At 32.6% G+C, this 19,417-nt stretch overlaps 1 protein-coding gene across 1 annotated transcript; it reads right to left on the bottom strand.

Moving 5' to 3' along the window:
- Positions 1-5,630: 5,630 nt before the first annotated feature.
- LOC107852154 lies at positions 5,631-10,126 on the bottom strand. Its single transcript, XM_047397605.1, has 3 exons — positions 9,782-10,126; positions 6,243-6,290; positions 5,631-5,651 (listed from the first exon to the last, which is right to left on the bottom strand). Exons 1-3 carry the CDS (start codon positions 10,124-10,126, stop codon positions 5,631-5,633), a joined length of 414 nt encoding a protein of 137 aa, XP_047253561.1.
- Positions 10,127-19,417: the final 9,291 nt, after the last annotated feature.

Below are 19,417 nucleotides of genomic sequence, written 5' to 3'. Positions count from 1 at the left end.
TTAACAAAGAAAATACAAAATTTAGTTACAACGAAAGAGATTCGGAGAGTAGTATTAAATATATTAAATTTTACATTTACAATTGAAGTAATTAGTACTAACAAAAATGTTATTGCAGATTACATATCAAGACAAAGCTACACAGACTAATATAATAGAAGATGATGCTTTAGAAAAGATACTCAAAACCCTAACTACGCTTTCAATGAAAGTGGACAGTATGGGTAATAAAATAGAAAAGCTAAAGACCAATGAAGTTAAACTGAAGTCTAAAGCTACAAATCAGCTAACTCAGCAGTGTGCAGAGCTATGTCGATCGGAAGACATTAAAATTTCAGAGCTATAAGGAGACGTTGGGAGACTCCATAAAACCCATAACGTTTATCAATCTACAATTGCAGATACAAGCAAAGGAGTTAGATATCAGAACATGAACATGAATAAGATATTTGAAAAATCATTTATACCAAAAATACAAAAAGACCCCTTGTACATACCCCCGCAAATTACCACATATCGAGATAGTTTGAACCAAGATAAAAAAAGCTTATAACCATATAGCCCGAGGATATATAAAAACTATCTACAAAGTACAAACTTTTCTAAACTTTAACCCCCAGAGCTACAAATATCCAAAAACCAAACACAAACTATATAACCCAAAAATTGCAAGGTTACAACAAGCTAATCGCACTACCCAAAATCAATCCAAGCTTAATAAAAACATGTTTCGACTATGGATTGTTAAATACCGTATATACCCAAGATGGAGAAGAACTAACAGCTATAGAAGAATTACATAAAGTGTTCACCACCTATGAAAGAGTAACCAAAGGAAATCTATTTTATATAAAGTTTTATACTGCACCAGCAGAGATATTATACGGCGAGATCAAACCAGTTATACAAGTTATAAATATAGGATTAACCAGAGATATGATTATACCAGAAGATATTGTACAGCAGCCAGAGATACCCAAAATCGAGATACCTGATTTTTATGCAAATAAACGACTTATTGGATTAGCTTCAATTATTAAAAAATTAGCAAATAATTACATCAATGGAAACCCAATATGGAGCTATTATTCAAAAGACCATCAAATGATTTATTCAAATTCAATAGAGCTACGACAAATAGATATGGAAGATGTTAGACAATGGATAATGACGTTACTTAACCTAGAAAAAAAATCTACTGCAAGAGCAATTAGGAAAGGATTTATTTCAGACGGATTATTAATAAGATATTGCAAGATAATTGGATATAAATATCTAGACCATCAATGTTCGAAATGTAATGGAGGAGATAATATTATCCCACAAGTTCAGCTAGAATAAAAAATCATCAACCAAGAAGATAAGGACGCCAGCTAGAAGATAAAAAGAAGACAGTGCCGGAGCAATAATAGAAGAAGACAAAGCGTTAAAAATTGGAAAATGACATATGAAGAAAAAGATAAACTTCTTACGTAAATTATTGTAAAGTTTTTATAGCCTTTTTGACCTTTTTAAGTTTTTGTTAGCTTTAAGTCTTTTCTTCTCAGAATGTAAAGACTTTTTTGTAAACTAGATAGGATATGTGTAAAGTAGGAACAGTATAGAAATAGGATACACGTTTTCTTTATCCTTCTTAAGATTATAAATAGAGAGCATTTTGCTCAGTTAGAAGGCAAGTCTTCATGTGTTGAAGCAAAAAACCCTCCTTTATAAATAAAAAACTTTTGAATATTTAATAAAAAACAGATATATTTCAAAGCAAAAGCTATGGATGAACAAAACCCAGAATTATCAAATCTATCAGAACAGATATATTTATTTATGGTTATGAATAGCTAAATTCATAAATTCCTGACAATCATGATATAATAAAATAAGTTCATGTTAGTTACTTTATAGTAGAATTATTCGAAAAATAGCATGCTAAGAAGTTTATTAGCAAAGCGGAAAAGGAGAAAAATCCCTAAGAACTATGCCATTCTAAAGGTGAAACCGGTGAGGTAAGAAAGCCGTGATAGGGGAGTAGCCAGAGTAGAGGCGTTGTTTAAGGGAAAAGTATCCAGATTACCATGCTAATAGTGACCGAAGAACATGTTATTTAAGAATAATCTAGTATATAGTAATCTAAAATGATCATATTTTGTTATATGTGTATGATTGAAGGGAATATTTTGAAAAAGCATCATATGAAAAATGAATACTTATTTATCTGACGAAATGGTAGATAAATTTAAAATACTTGTTTTGTATGTACTTAAGGATATAGAAATTATAGATATAAGAAAAATCATATTGGAAAAAATATTTGATAAATATTTTATGACTAGAATAAATTACATACCTCACCTACCTAACTACTTTTATAAATACTTACATACCAAACCTACACATCAAGCATGATAAATTACGTATATTTAGAATATTGAAAAATGGATATGAAAAATATACAATTAATAGAAAAATTAATGAAAACAAATTTAGAAGAATATATGAGAACCAAAGCTATAAAATATATAGAATACCTTAATGAAAATATAGAGGAATTAATAGGATTAAAACAAACAACTAAAGAATATTATGAAAAAGCATTTAATTAACCCACCTAAATGACACATAATTTTGAAGTACTAGTTTTATACATACTTAGAGATATAGAAATTATAGACGTAAAAAAAATAATATGGGAAAAAATATTTAACATTGAAGATGAAGAGTTAGATATAAACCAGATAGAATACGAGTTAGGAGAAATATACTTAAGTGATGACAATCACTATTACTACCTAGATAATTATTCAGATGGATATTATACAGATTAAGAAATGCTAGAATATATTCAAAGAGTTAGGGAAAAACAAAGTTGGCTATATGAAGAAATTAATTATAGAAACCAACTTAGAAAAGGAAGAGAATAATTAAAAGAAAGATTAATTTGGATAAATAAAACCATAAAACAAATTAGAATTAAAAGACAGTTTAGAATATAATTTAGACATAGAATTATTCATAGACGAAAAAGACAGGATAATTAATGAAATAGATAACCTAGAATTTAATATCAGATATAGTACAATTAGAATAAATTATTACAAAGAAATTTGCAGTATCACAACTACTTTAGGATAAAATGATAAACTATGAATATTTAAAATATTGGAGACAAGATATGGAAGAAATAAGATTAACAGAAATACTTATGAAAGAGAATTTAATTGAATATTTTAGAACAAAAAATATAGAATATTTAGAATACCTCCAAAATAATATACAAGAATTACAAAGACTAAGACAAAAAACTAAAGAATATTACAGTAAACCATTTAATCAAATACCATCTAATCACCCCCCAAGATATGGACATTAATAAAATTAAAATAAATACACTAAAAATAAAAATGTTTAGAGAAGTTAAGAAATATCCACGCACAAATAAAAATAGATCCATTAGAGCTATAATAGATCTATGTATTACCTAAGTTATCTGCATGTGGTAATTTATATATATATATATATACACACACACACACATATCTGTCGACTTCTTTAGAGGTAGAGGTATGGACTGCGTACATCTTACCTTCCCTAGACCTCACTATGTGGGAATACACTGAGTTTGTTGTTGTTGTTATACATATATATAGTAAAATCGTGGATTCAATATTATTAATTTTTTAATACATAAGTGACATATAATTAATTGCGGGTGATACATTAAATTTACGATTGAAGCAGTAGAAATCAGTCAATTTTTAAAATTTCTTTTGTTAATTATTGGTTTTTACAATACTTTTTATTTCATTTTCAAATAATCTATGTTGTTTTATATCTTCTTCTGTCCCGTCCCAATTTATGTGGCACTAATTTAATTTTGATAGTCAATCAAATATTTTATGTTGATATATCATTTTGTTATTCTTATTTTTCTAATACATAAATGTCTTATAATAAGGAGTGATATAGTAAAATCATCATTCGAAAGACGAAAATTTAATTTAAAAAATTAAGAGTTAATTTTGCATTTTATGTCTATTTTATTTTTCATTAAATATTATTTATTTTCTTAATACCTAGATGACTCATAATAATTAATTAAGAGCGATTAATTATGTTATTACTATAAAAATTAATATAATTTTATCATATCCAATAGTAACCAGCGATAATTCACCAAAATAGTATATTAATTAAATATGGGATGCTATATTTGCATATGCAAAATATGATATTATTAAATATTATTGGATAGTGCATTATATATATCTTTCACAATACTAAAATTTACTATATATTTTTTTTATTTCTTTTTAACTTGATACAGATTGACCTAACACAAATTCTAAGAAAATATTCATTAGAAATTTATTTTATCAAATTAAATTTATTAATTTTGTACTTTAAAAATCTAAAGTTAAGTTAAATATTGGTATTTCTATATAAGAAAAAATAATTTTAAAATTTAAATTTACTAAAATAAATAAATAAATAAATAAAAATATTAATTTTCTATATAAAATTCAATTAAAATAATAAAATTTATTTACTTTAAATATTTTGTTGCAATTAATTAAGATAATTTTTTATTTTGTCATGATTAATGGTGCACCGATAAAATTTTTGAGAGTTGAATAGAACTTTTATCTATTTTTTAAAAAGTATTTTAACTTGTTAATTATTGTGATTTATAATAATTTTTACGTAATTATCAAATAATATACTTACTCCTTGTGTCCCAATTTATGTGGTTTCGATACAATTTTGAGAATCAACTAAAATTTTTATATATTTTTGAAATATTTTAAGTTGTTAATTATTATGATTTGCAGTACTTTTTCTTTTATCTCAATTTATGTGGCATTGCTAAAATAATGAGAGTCAATAAAATTTTTATATGTCTTTTAAATATTTTAAGTTATCAATTATTGTGATTCGTGGCAACAAATTAGTTTTGAACATGATAGCCAATTAAATAAATAATTTTTTTTTTACTTCCAATATGTAGTTATAGTTAATTAATATAAATTAATAGAATATATTAAATATTTAAATCATTATGATGAGATAATAGAATTATTATATATTGAGGCATGGTATGTAATTAAGTGGGAGTGGAGGAGTTTTTTGGTAATTGCATGAGAGTAGGGGTGAGCGCTCGGTCGGTTCGGTCTGATTGTTTGATATCGGTTTGGTTTATCGATTTTTGGATTGACAAAAATGACATCCATAACCAAACCGAAATAAATTTGGTTTGGTTTGGTTTTTACAAATTCGATTCGGTTATTTTGGATTTTTATTTTGGTTTGAAATATTAAAGTAGTTAGCCTCTCTTTTTCCTAACTGAGCATTTAAAATTGATGGATTTTTTTAGAAAAATTATTTTTTTCAAACCTGTTTTTATTCCCAAATATAAATAATTATAAATAACTCAACATGGATGAAACAAAATGAAATAATCATAAGCTTAACATAATACATAACGTCATTAATCATTACATATAATATAACCTTGCATAAATAGTCTACAAAACAACACAAAACTCATAAAAATAGTCCATGAAACAACATACTTTCTGCATAAATAGTCCATAAAATAGTCCAAAGTCACCAAAATAGTCCATAAAATATTTGAGTCACTAAAACAATCCATAAACAGCCTGCAGCGTATGCAAATTTGCTGTTAAATGTTAATTGTAAATGTGAATTACTAAATATTATATATATATATATATATATATATATATATATATATATTTATAAAATTTTGGTTTTTTGGTTTAAACCAATTTTTTTTTAAAATCGAAAACCGAACCGAAAAATCAAAATTCTAAAATTACAAATCAAATCCGATTCGAAAAACCAAAAAACCGAAATCAAAATTAAATTTCAGTTTGTTTTTTCGGTTTAAACCAAAATATGCTCACTCCTACATGAGAGTGGTTGAAACCACCTCTTCTATATAATAATAGAAATGTTTGAGTTAGCATGAAAACCGACATTATTAGATTCTTAATTAGTTTTGATGTAATGAAATATTACCATTTAGTGCACAAATATAATCACAAGACTTAGAAGTGAACTGAATCGAATCTCAAATAATATGTATCTTTTCATTCTTATTGTTAAGATTAATTGCAGAATCTACAATAAAATGGAAAAAACTTGTTAAGTCTAGACATGATTTATTTTGTCTCAAGTTTTTTTTCCTTCAGTTGTGTTTCACTCTTATAGTAAATTATTGTTCTCACATTGATGTTGAGGGCTAAGTTAATAGTTGGTAGTCCATCTTTCCTAATCTGCATATTAAAAACATATTAAACAATCAGAAACATTAAATCTTATAACTTAATCTGCTTTTAGATGCTCAAGTTGAAAAAAATTGACTCACATTGTTGAAACTTTTGAGAATCGTGGATATAAAGACATTGATGTGATGATCGAGATAAAAGTGAAAACTATAGATTCTCAAACACACAACTTGTGCATTAACTGCTAGCTAATTGTTTGTTTATGTTAAGTTCCTCACAACTCTAGTCGTATAAGAGCTGCAAGGAACTTAATACAAACAAATAAATATCTGATTGCTAATGCGTCACGACCCATATGGCCATAAGTGGCACCCATACTAATCTTTCTGTGGGAGAATCATCTAAACCGAATTATCACCCAATCACTTAGTCAATATTAAGATGTGATTATCACAAAATCAGCTTAATAACAATAATCTAAAGCTAATTATTAATAATGCAAAAATCCAACAAATAACTTATTGAAATTCCCAAGACCCGAAAGTCATCGTACAAGAACTTCCAACAAAAGATCATGTCTAAACGAGATATCTTAAAATACAGTAAATAAAAAATATTTTATTGCCCGAAAGATGGACAAGAACAAATAAGATGACCCATGGTAGCCTGGAGATGGAATGCTCACCTTTGTATCAAGGCCTGCTATCAAACTCTAGAGGTGAGGTCGTGTCTGAGCCTCTGGAACACTTTTTGCACTCAACAAAACAAGAGTACATGGCAGTATCTGTACAAACCACTATATACTGGTAGGTATCATATGTCAACTCAATTTAATAGCATGTACACAACATAAATAAAAAAAATAAGTAGTCGGACATCGTCACATAACAAATATTCAATGAATCAATAACACAACAATAACAGGTCAAACAGTGCTTACAAACAAGTCATATAACCATCACAAGTATCAACCATACTGTAAACATCCACAAAATCAACAATAATGCCATAAATAACAACCACATCCTTCTAAACCTCACAATTAGAACATCATTAGCTCGTTATCTGCTTTATAATCCGTACAACCTCTCGAATTAAAAACAAATATGTACACATGCTATGGACTTATTTTTCCCCAACTAGTCATGACTTGCAGGGAACAATCCATGTTCATGTACCGTACCGGCGTGGTACCCGATCCTCAATAACAAGTAAACTCAATATCATATTCGTACCAGCGTGGTACCCTATCCTCCATAAACAAGTAATATCAATATAGATATCCGTACCGGCGTGGTACCCTTTCATCTCTTTCTCTCTCTCTCTCTCTCTCTCTCTATATATATATATATATATATTGTTCTCTTGGTTGGACCTTATTTCCAGTTTTTTAATTTGTGGGATGGCTTTTACATTTTAATTTATGATTAATTTTCTTATAAATAAACCGATAGAACCTATAATAATAAATAAACCAAGAATGACTTCAAGATAATAGTTAGAAGAGGTAATAGACGTAGATAAAGAAATACAATTATTCCAGCAAAATAAATTAAAACTGTTAAATGCTAAAACATTATATAATGAAGGAATGTTTTCAAGAACACAACTATACAGGTATTATAGAGAAGAACAAGTGTGTGTTATCGGAGAAAATAGTTGTAGGATAAATTTAATAAGCTCAGACTCTTTAAAAGAAATTACAAAATTAAACATGAATCTTATGCACATGAAATTAATAGTAATAGGCATAAAAGGATTAACTAGAAAAAATTTAGGAACTAAAGTATTAATCACAATATATGATAATAGATGGTCAAACTCAGAAAGATCTATAATAGGAATAACTGAAGTAGACATGACTAATAATGGATGAGTTTTTTTATTGTAGTCCAGATTATATGATAAATATCTTAGAATTCGGAAAGCATATTAAAATAGGTGTATAGACTAAAGGATATGAAGAAATGAATAATGGAAATAATTTACTTATATATGTAGGATTTATAGGAAAGCATGCCACTAATAGTAGTATATAGTTTAATATCAATATACATAACTGTACCGGCATGGTATCCGATCCTTCATAAACAAGTAATATCAATATACGTATCCGTACCGATGTGGTATCCGATTCTCCATAAACAAGTAATATCAATATATATATATATATATCCGTATAGGAGTGGTAACCGATCCTCCATAAACAAGTAATATCAATATACATATCCGTACCGGCGTGGTACTCTATCCTCCATAAACAAGTACTATCGATATTCATATCCGTACAGGCGTGGTACCCAATCCTCCATTACCATATTAGGTATATTTTATCAAATTCACACTACATCTCAGGTTACAATATGATGTACTAATTTTAAAAGTACACTTAAAGTCATAAGACAATTTCATCAAGTAAATCTTCAATAATTATTTATACACGTCTCAACAATCCAAATATCATCAAATTTAAGTATGTCCGAATACTAATCAACAGGCATCCAATTTAGGAGCATACACACAATTAAATCGAGTCTAAACTTCAATTAAACCGTCACCTACCTCAACCAATAGATCCAAGTATAGTTAGTCCGCAAGCACCTTTCCCATCCTCAAAGTTTTGGAACATTCAAAATCTGTTCCAATATATAATTCCTATAAAAATATGTATTTAATGACACCCGCTTAGTAAATTCTTTCTTTCAAAATCATGACAGAAAACATAATTTATCTAAAAATGGTAATTGATTCCATACGAAAAAAATTCAATTTAAAGGTAACGAAGAAACAGTGGCTGCGCCACATTCAATTCACCAGAAACCAATGAAATAGTGGCCAAATTTCACTTAGCAAAGCATATTCTAGTCAAACTCAAATCAGTAATATATGATTTCATTCTCTTACTCTCTCTCTATATATATAACTTAACCCCTTTACACGATTTTCCAAGCCAATGACCACTGGAATGTAAGGTTCTACCAACTTAAATCGATAAATATGCTCATACAACATATATACAAACTAGCCTTCGAGCAACTCTTTTCATGACGGTATGATTGGAAACTGTAATTCTTGTATCCCTCTTCCTCTCCACTTTTGTTCTTTACTGATGTTGTTATAATTATTGTCAATCCTATTTAAATTTATTCTAGTATTAACCCCATAAGAAAATAAATTAAGACTTTGACTCATTAAATTACTATCCTAACTAATTATCTAAAATAACCGAAACTTTAAATAACTCATTAAAATTTATTTGAAACCTCAAGAATGATACTGTTCATTCTGTGAGTTATAATTCATGTACACAAATTTTGGGAAGAGCTAAAATAGGGAAGATAAAAAAATTTCACAGACGACCGGGAGGGTCGTTACATCCTATACCAATTAAATAATCATTCGTCCTCGAACGGCAAACTAGAAACATGAAGGAAAAATAATGATTTACCTGAATTAGCAAAAAGATGTAGATGCTTGCTGCACATGTCTACTTCGATATCCCAAGTGGCCTCCTTAGTAGGATGATTCTTCCACTAGACCTTCACAGACGCAATCTCCCTAGTCCTCAGCTTACGAATGTCTCTATCAAGAATGGCAACAGGTTCCTCTTTATAAGAGAGATTTTCATCTATTAAGACCGAATCCCAACAAATCATATAGTTACCATCTCCATGAAACTTCTTTAGCATTGATACATGAAAAACAGGGTGAACTCCCGACAAGCTCAGAGGCAAAGCCAACCTATAGGCCACCGGCTTCACACGCTGAAGAATCTCAAGCGACCCAATATATCTAGGACTGAGCTTACCTCGCTTCCCAAAAGGCACGACACCTTTCATAGGTGATACCTTGAGCAACACTTGCACACCCTCCGTAAAGTGCATAGCTCTAACATTTCAATCCGCATACTCTTTTTGCCTACTTTGAGTCACTATAAGTTTCTCCTGAATAAACCTAACCTTCTCTAATGAGTTTCTCAACAGATCAGTACCCCACGGTTTTACCTCAAAAGCATCAAATCATCTAATAGGATATCTACACCTCCTCCTGTACAAATCCTTAAACGACATCATATCAATGCTCGAATTATAACTGTTATATATGCAAACTCGTCCATAGGTACAAACTTATCCCAATGGCCTCCAAAATCCATCACACATGCACGAAGCATATCCTCCAACGCCTATCATTTGCTCGGACTGCCTATTGGTCTGAGGGTGAAAATTTATACTAAAGTCCAACCTTGTACCCAACTACTCATGCAACTTCTTCTAAAAGATAGAGGTAAATTGAGTACCCCTATTCGAGATAATAGAAATTGGGACCCCATGCAAAATAGGATTGATCAAATTCTATTGAGTCTGACTCATAGTGATCATTTATCAAAGAATGACTTTGGTTATCAAATGATTGAACAATCGGGAGCAATTTACTTACGATACTTAGTTGACATTCATAAAAAGCATCTAATGAATTATGAGTTCAATCCATCCTGTTTAGCAGAAAGACGGATATTCCTTGCTCATTATCAGACAATCACTTATTCACAAACTTCGTGTGGGGAAAATAGTTTTCATTTCCCATCTCATGGAAAACCCTTTTCGCTCCGCTTAGCCTTATCCCCCTCTAGGGGTATTTTAGTGATAGGTTCTATAGGAACTGGACGATCCTATTTGGTCAAATACCTAGCGACAAACTCCTATGTTCCTTTCATTACGGTATTTCTGAACAAGTTCCTGTATAACAAGCCTAATCGAACAATCTCCTTAAGATAAATCTTGGCCAACTTTTCAGCATTATAAGTCATCTGAACTGGAATAAAATTGCAGACTTAGTCAACCTGTCCACAATAACCCATATAGAATCATACTTCCCCAAAGTCTTGGGAAGACCAACAACGAAATCCATAGCTATCCTCTCCCATTTCCATTTAGGAATAGGCATATCCTCTGAAGAGTACCACCAGGCTTCTAATGCTCGTACTTTATTTGTTGGTAACTATTACATTTAGCAACAAAATCAACTGTGTTATGCTTCATCCGAGCGCACCAGTAATGCTATCTCAAATCATGATATATCTTGGTTGCACTAGGATGTATAAAATACTTTAAACAATGGGCCTCAGCTAGAATAGTATGAATAAAATCATCAACACATGGCACATAAACTCGCCCCTTAATCCACAACACCCCCTCACCATCAAGAATGGCCTCCTTATCCTTACCCTGCAAAACCTTGTCATGAATCTTGCTAAACTTAGCTTCCTCGAATTGTTTAGCCTTGATTTGATTAAGAAACGTGGACCTTGCCGCAATTCTTGCTAGAATTCCTCCTTTCTCATCATCTTAAGTCAAATAAACTTGTTAGCTAGAGTTTGAATCATTCTAGCCAAAGGACGCCTAATAACATTGAAGTAAGCCAAGCTACCCATAGTTTCTCTTTCTGCCCAATGCATCACCTACAGCATTAGCCTTCCCCAGATGATATAGAATAGTGATATCATAATCTTTAAGCAACTCCATCCACTCACGCTATATCAAATTCAAATCCCTCTATGTAAACACATACTGCAAACTGTGGTTATCAGTGAACACTTCACAATGAACCCCATAGAAGTAACGCCTCCATATTTTAAGAGCAAAAACCACAGCAGCTAACTCCAAATCAGGAGTTGGATAATTCCTCTCATTATGCTTCAATTACCTCGAAGCATAAGCAATTACATTTCACTCCTGCATAAAAAAACACCTAAACTAGAACGTGAGGCATCACAATAAATAATAAAATCATTACCCTCTACTGACAAGGCAAGAATAGGAGGGTAGTCAATAAGGTCTTGTGCTTTTGAAAGCTCTCCTCACACTCATTAGACTAAATAAAAGGTACATCCTTCTGAGTCAACCACGTCATATGAGTATCAAAAGAGGTGAACCCCTTCACAAACCCGCGATAATAACTCACTAACCCCAGAAAGCTAGGAACCTCTGTCACTGAAGTAGGACTAGCCTAATTTTTTACTGCTTTAATCTTCTGTGAGTATACCATTACCCCTTTCTTCGAAACCAGATTCCCCAAAAAGGATACAGAAGCCGACAAGAATTCACACTTAGAAAACTTTGCATAAAGCTTTTTCTATTTTAACAAACCCAAAAGAATCCTTAAATGATTCTCATGTTTCTCTTTACTCTTAGAATAAATTGGAATATCATCAATAAAGACAATCACAAAAGAATCCAAGTAGGGTTAAAATATTCCATTCATCAAACTCATAAAAGTATCTAGAGCATTAGTCAGCCTAAAACACATCACAAAAAGCTCATAGTGCCCTTACTTGGTTTGAAATGCAGTCTTAGGATTATCGTTAGGCCGAATCTTAAGATGATGATATCCGTACCTCAAATGAATATTAGAAAATATGGATGCATCCTAAAATGGTCAAATAAATCATCGATATGGAGAAAAGAATACTTATTACGGATCGTAACTTTGTTTAATTGCCTGTAGTCTATACATATACGAAGACTACCATCCTTTTTCTTCTAAACAAACAAGATGGGAGCACACCATAGAGAGGCACTCGGGCGGATAAATTCCTTACTCAATAAATCATGCAACTGAGCCTTAAGCTCCCTCAACTCAACCGGATCCATATTATTGGGAGAAATAGAAATAGGACGAGTACCTAGCTCTACATCAATACAGAAATCAATGTCCCAGTTTGGTGGTATGCCAGGTAAATCTGCAGGAAAACCTCTTAGAACTCACATACCACGGGAACTGACTCAATAGATAGAACTTCTGCGAAAGTATACCAAAGATGTGCTAAGAAGGTCAAACAACCCCTCCTAATTAACCTCTTTGTATGCAAAAAGGAAATAAGCTTCATTGGAGCTAGATTATAATCACCCTCCCACTAAAGTATATCCGTTTTCGACATAGCCACAGTTAATGTCTTTGCATGCCATTCTAATATAGCATGATATGGAGACAACTAACTCATACTTAAAATTATGTCAAAATCTACTATGTCTAGAATATATAAACCTGCCCAAGTTTGATACCCCATGAAGATAATAAAAAAAGAACGATAAATCTTATCAACAACAACAAAATCACCAACTGGAGTAAGAACATGAATAGAAAAGTCAAGTAGATCACACACCATGTCCAACCCCACAGTAAAATTAGTAGATACATATGAGAATGTAGAACCAAGATCAAATAATACAGTGGCCATCCGGTCACACACCGGAATAATGCCTATAATAACAACGTCTGATGCCTCTGCGTCGGTCCTTTCTTAAAAGGCATAGATATGAGGCCTACTACTAAGATCAATCAAGACATAAACATCATTCGAGAAAAACTGTAACATACCAGTAATGACATCGGGGGATGCCTTAAATTTCTGACAAGTAGAAAGTTTATAAAGGCAATTCAAACATTTTTCGTTCTTGAAGTAGTACCCTTTGCAGTGGAAGCTGACAAAGTGGCAACCAGAACCTTGTTTACCCCAAATGCAACCCTAGATAAGGGGCAATCTCATTTTATATGGCCGGGCTGACAACATAGAAAGCACAAGTTCTTTACTCATAACAATATCTACGGTGAGGCTTCTCACAAAAATGACAAGGAGCGTAAGGTGGGGATGACTGAGCTACACTGGCCTAAGATTGAGCTCCCTATGCCTTAAGGCCAATACTAAACTGGTAATGTTGGTCACCTGAAGGCTTAGGGACTGGAGAACTAGCTGAAGGATAAAAATTTGCTAAATCTTTCTCTTGGGCCACTGCCTACCTCGTTTCCTATTATTCTACTGGCTCGCATCCTACTCTACTTACTTAGTCTTCTTACTTTGTCTTTACTCCATTTCTACCTGCTTTCTTTTCTTATCTTCCACCTACTGCATATAAACCACCAGCCTGAATATATCTATGTCATTGTTTATCATAGCAGCCTTACACTCTAGCACCATACCATGGGAAAAACCTAAAGAAAAATTCCTCATTCTAGACCTCATATTAGACAAAAGTTATGAGGTATAGCGGGACAGACTTCAATGCATACACCTTAACACTCATCTTACCTTGCTTTAAATTTATAAATTCCTTAGTCTTAGCCGTCATCAACTCTTGAGCAAAGAAGTGGTCAAGAAAAGTGCTCAAAAACTCTTCCCATGCTGCTTGATCAATATCTTCACCCCAAAACTCTTCCCACTCCTCATACCTTTGGTAAGCCCCTCTTTCAACTGATAAACTACAAACTCTACCCTTATGTATCAGTAGCATGCATAACCTTGAAGATCTTTTCTATCTCATTTATAAACCTTTGAGGATTATCCTCAACCTTAGAACCTATGAAAGTCAGGGGATTCAACCTTATAAATTAACCAACTTAAGTGACCTCCGGTGAGCCAATGACATGAACAACGTGATTAGACTAACGAGACTGTGATACCATAATCTGAGCAAGCATGTGAATGGACAAACCAAACTCTACATTAGAGACATGTCTTTGAGGAGACTGGGTACAGTTAGTACCAGCCCGAGGGGGACTAGTAGGGGAAACCCAAGAGACACAACAAAGTCAAGAGTATGGGCCTTATACCTAGTCTGTATTCCGTGAGTAGGGAAAACTTCCTCAGCATTTTCCCTAGTTGGACAGAAGCTCCGACTGAATTCTTACAATAACCATATCTTCATGGAGGCGTGATCTGAAATACGAGTAAACCAAAAGTTAGAGATAATTAATAGTAACTAAAGTCTCTAGCACAAAATATAAAACAAAGAAGGAAACACATTCCTTAATGCCTCGTAGCCCCCTATAAGTGTGGTGTGCTACACACCCATAAATGGAGCTCTACTCAACATGGATCTCTACTCGACCATGAACTGTGCTCTAACACCAAGCTTTTTATAACCCAAATTAGTACCCTGACCATGATGGATACCTTAAGCCAACCAAGGCATGAGATGACCCCTTAGCCATATATTATAAGCATAGTAATATAAGGAAATTGCAGAAGCCAACCAATAAAATGAAAGAGTTTGATAAATAATAAAATAAAATTTAAAACTCAAATTCAAATCCAAAGAACCAAAACCCAATACTGTCTACAACCCTCTATTCATAAAGCATCTATTAAGTCAGGACATGACCCCGACTATGCCAAAGAAAATCAAGAAAGTGGATAAGATAAAATGATTGAAAATCAACAAGAACTTTTAGAGGATGGAGGACTCACTACTTCTCACCAGTTGTCCAATGGAGTAACGAACTACCTAATGCTACATAGTATCCCAAGAAAAGGTTTCTAAACCTACATGACCTGCAAGGAACAATCTATTTTCATGTACCATACCGGCTCGGTACCCGATCCTCAATAACAAGTAAAATCAATATCATATTCATACTAGCGTGGTACCCTATCCTCCATAAACAAGTAATATCAATATAGAAATCCGTACCAGTGTGGTACCCGATCATCCATAAATAAGTAATATCAATATACACATCTATACCGGCATGGTACCCGATCCTTCATAAATAAGTAATATCAATATACGTATCTGTACCAATGTGGTATCTGATTCTCCATAAATAGGTAATATCAATATATATATATATATATATATATATATATATATATATATATATATATCCGTATAGGCATGGTAACCGATCCTCCATAAACAAGTAATATCAATATACATATTCGTACCGGTGTGGTACTCTATCCTCTATAAATAAGTACTAACGAATAAGAACCACTAAAATTGCCTCCTCTGCGGGCCTTCTTTACTGCTGTCTTGGCATAACCCTCTTGCCTTATGCCCTCTACATTCTTGACAAAATCAACCATCTCCTAAAAAGAACAACTTGAAGATATTATCCGAAGAGCAGAAATCTAAAAACCTGTATTTAAACCCTTCACGAAGAGATAGATCCTCTTTTCCTCGGTCTTCAACAAATGAGGTGCATTCTAAGGCAATGAAGGAAAATTGGCCTCATAGGCCACAACTGACATACTTCCTTGCTTAAGATTAGTGAACTCATCCCTGTTTTTATCTCGCAAAGTATGAGGAACGTACTTCTCCAAAAAAACTGAGTAAAACTGAGTCCAAGTAAATAGAGGCAGACCAGCATCCCTACACTTTACATAAGCTCTCCATCACATCTTGGCATTCCCCTGAAACTGAAAAGTAACCAGTTCTACACCATACGTATCAACCACACCCATCTTGTGAAGACTCTCCTGACAGTAAATAATAAACTCATAGGCATCCTCAGACTCGGGGCCATGAAAAATAGGAGGCTTCATCTTAATGAACTTACAAAATAGATCATGCTCATCTCAAGTCATCACCTAACCCACTACCTGTCTTAAAAAAACATCCGACCCTGTCGCCTCTTCCATTTAAGGAGCTATAGTAGCAACATGTTGTAACCTTAGATGCTGAATTATGGGTGCTGCGGGCATAGTACCGGTTCCTTCCAACCCACTCAAAAAGCTGAGAACCTGCTGAATCATAGCGAAATACATCTGAATTGGAGATGCACCTCCCTAAACTAGTGCAACCCCATCATGAATCGGTATCCCCTCATTTTGTACTGGCATTGCTCCATCCTCTACTATCCCAGGCATATCCACATATGTAGGAGGAGCTACTAGCCTTTCTCTATCTATTCTCGTGACCTGAGCTCTGTCCCTGGTAGGTGCAACTCTACTTCCTCTTTCTCATCCACCCCTTGCCTGTTCTCTACCCCAAACTACAGCCTCAACAACCGGTTTAGGCACCTTAACTATTGCTTCATTTTTTCATGTTCTTACCATCTACGAGAATAAGAGTCAAAGAAGCCAGATACCAATTGGAATCGCCAGATACTGATTGAAATCAAGTAATAGTACGTAAGAAAGAAAAATTTAATTTTTCCTAGTATCCTAGAGCCTTTCGATGAAAATTATAGACGTCCCAGTTCCATTCTGCAAGACTCTACTAGATATGTTCTTGTACGATGATATCGATGAACCTAAGGCTCTGATACCAACATTTTCACTACCCAAATGGCCATGAGTTACACCCATACTAATCTTTCTGTGGGACAACCATCTAAATTGAACATTACTCAATCACTTAGTCAATGTTAAGATGAGATTATCAAAAAATCAAATTATTAACAATAATCTAGAGCTAATCATTATTAATGCCAAAATCCAACAAACTACTTATAGAAATCTCCAAGACCCAAAAGTCATTGTACAAGAATGTTCAACAAAGATCATGTCTAAAAGAGATATCCTAAAATAAAGTAAATAAAGAATGTTTCATTGCCCGAAAGATGGACAATAACAAATAAGATGACCCATGACAACCTGGAGACGAAGTGCGCACCCTTGTTTCAAGGCTTGCTATCAAACTCTAGAGGTGAGATCGTGCCTGAGCTTTTGGAACATTTTCTGCATTCAATAAAAGAAGAGTATAGGGTAGTATCAGTACAAACCACTATGTACTAGTAAGTATGATAGGCCAACTCTATTTAATAGCATGTATACAACATAAATCAAATAACAAGTAAACAGGCATCGTCACATAACAAATATTCAATGAATCAACAATACAGTGATAACAGGTCAACCAGTGCTTACAAACAAGCTACATAACCATTATGAGTATCAACCATACTGTAAACATCCACAAAATCAACAACAATATCATAATTAACAACCAATCCTTGTAAATCTCGCAATCAGAATACCATTAGCTCGTTACCTGCTTAATAATTAGTACAACCTCTCAAATTCAACACAAATATGTACACACATGCTATGAGACTTATTTTTTACCAACTAGTCATGACCTGTAGGGAACAACCCATATTCTTGTACCGTACCGGCGTGGTATCCAGTCCTCAATAACAAGTAATATCAATATCATATTCGTACCGGTGTGGTACCCGATCCTCCATAAATAAGTAACATCAATATCATATTCATACAGACGTGATATCCGATCATCCATAAACAAGTAATATCAATATACATATCTGTACCGGCGTGGTACTCGATCCTCCATAAATAAGTAATATCAATATACATATCGGTATCAACGTGGTATTCGATCCTCCATAAACCAGTAATATCAATATAAATATCTGTACCGGTGTGGAACCCGACCCTCCATAAATAAGTAATCAATGTATATATCTGTACCGGTGTGGTACTCGATCCTCCATAAATAAGTAATATCAATATACATATTTGTACCAGCGTGGTACCCGATCCTCAATAACCATATTAGGTCTATTTTATCAAATTCACACTACATCTCAGGTTACAATGTGATGTACTAAGATTGCAAGTACACTTAAAGTCATAAAACAATTCCATCAAGTAAATTTTTAATAATTATTTATACACATCTCAACAATCAAAATATCATCAAATTTAAGTATGTCCGAATATCAATCAACAAGCATCCAATTTAGAAGCATATTCAACAAGCATCCAATTTAGAAGCATACACACAATTAAATCGAGTCTAAACTCCAATTAAATTGTAAACTACCTCAACCAACGAATCCAAATGCAGTTAGTCCACAAGCGCCTTGCCCTTCCTCAAATTTCGAAATGTTCAAAATCCGTTTCAATATATAATTTCCATAAAAATACGCATTTAATGACACCCGCTTTATAAATTCTTACCCTAAAAATCTAGACCGAAAACCTAATTTATCCAAGCGTGATAATTAATTCCATACAAAAAAAATTAATTTTAAGGTAACGAAGAAACAGTGTCTGCACCACATTCAATTCGCTGGAAACCACCACATTCAATTCGCTGGAAACCAAAGAAATAGTGGCCAAATTCAATTCAACAAAATATATATTTAGTTTAAGAAAACTTAATCCCTTTACACGATTTTCCAAGCCAATGACCATTGGAATCTAAGGTTCTGTCCAACTTAAATCAGTAAATATGCTCATACCACATATATACCCCATAAAAAAATAAAAATTATGACTTTTACTCATTAAATCACTATCCAATTTAATTATTTAAAATATTCGAAACTTCAAATAAATCATCAAAATTTATTTAAAATCTCAAGAATGATACTATGCACTCCGTGAGTCATAATTCATGTAGAAAAATTAAGGGAAGAGCTAAAAAGGG

The sequence above is a fragment of the Capsicum annuum genome, chromosome 10 (assembly GCF_002878395.1).
Source record: "Capsicum annuum cultivar UCD-10X-F1 chromosome 10, UCD10Xv1.1, whole genome shotgun sequence".
NCBI classification, from domain to species: Eukaryota; Viridiplantae; Streptophyta; class Magnoliopsida; order Solanales; family Solanaceae; genus Capsicum; species Capsicum annuum.
The sequence above is the reverse complement of the archived record's forward strand: the minus strand, read 5'-3'. Positions and strand labels throughout refer to the sequence as shown.

What these genes read in the sequence shown, in the direction of transcription:
- LOC107852154 (XM_047397605.1), bottom strand. Translation starts at nt 10,126, where the DNA reads ATGCACTTTACGGAGGGTGTGCAAGTGTTGCTCAAGGTATCACCTATG. An exon ending in GGGAGATTGCGTCTGTGAAG is followed by an intron (nt 6,291 to 9,781) that starts GTCTAGTGGAAG and finishes TTTAATATGCAG; the next exon opens with ATTAGGAAAGATGGACTACC. An exon ending in ACTTAGCCCTCAACATCAAT is followed by an intron (nt 5,652 to 6,242) that starts GTGAGAACAATA and finishes CATACGCTGCAG; the next exon opens with GCTGTTTATGGATTGTTTTA.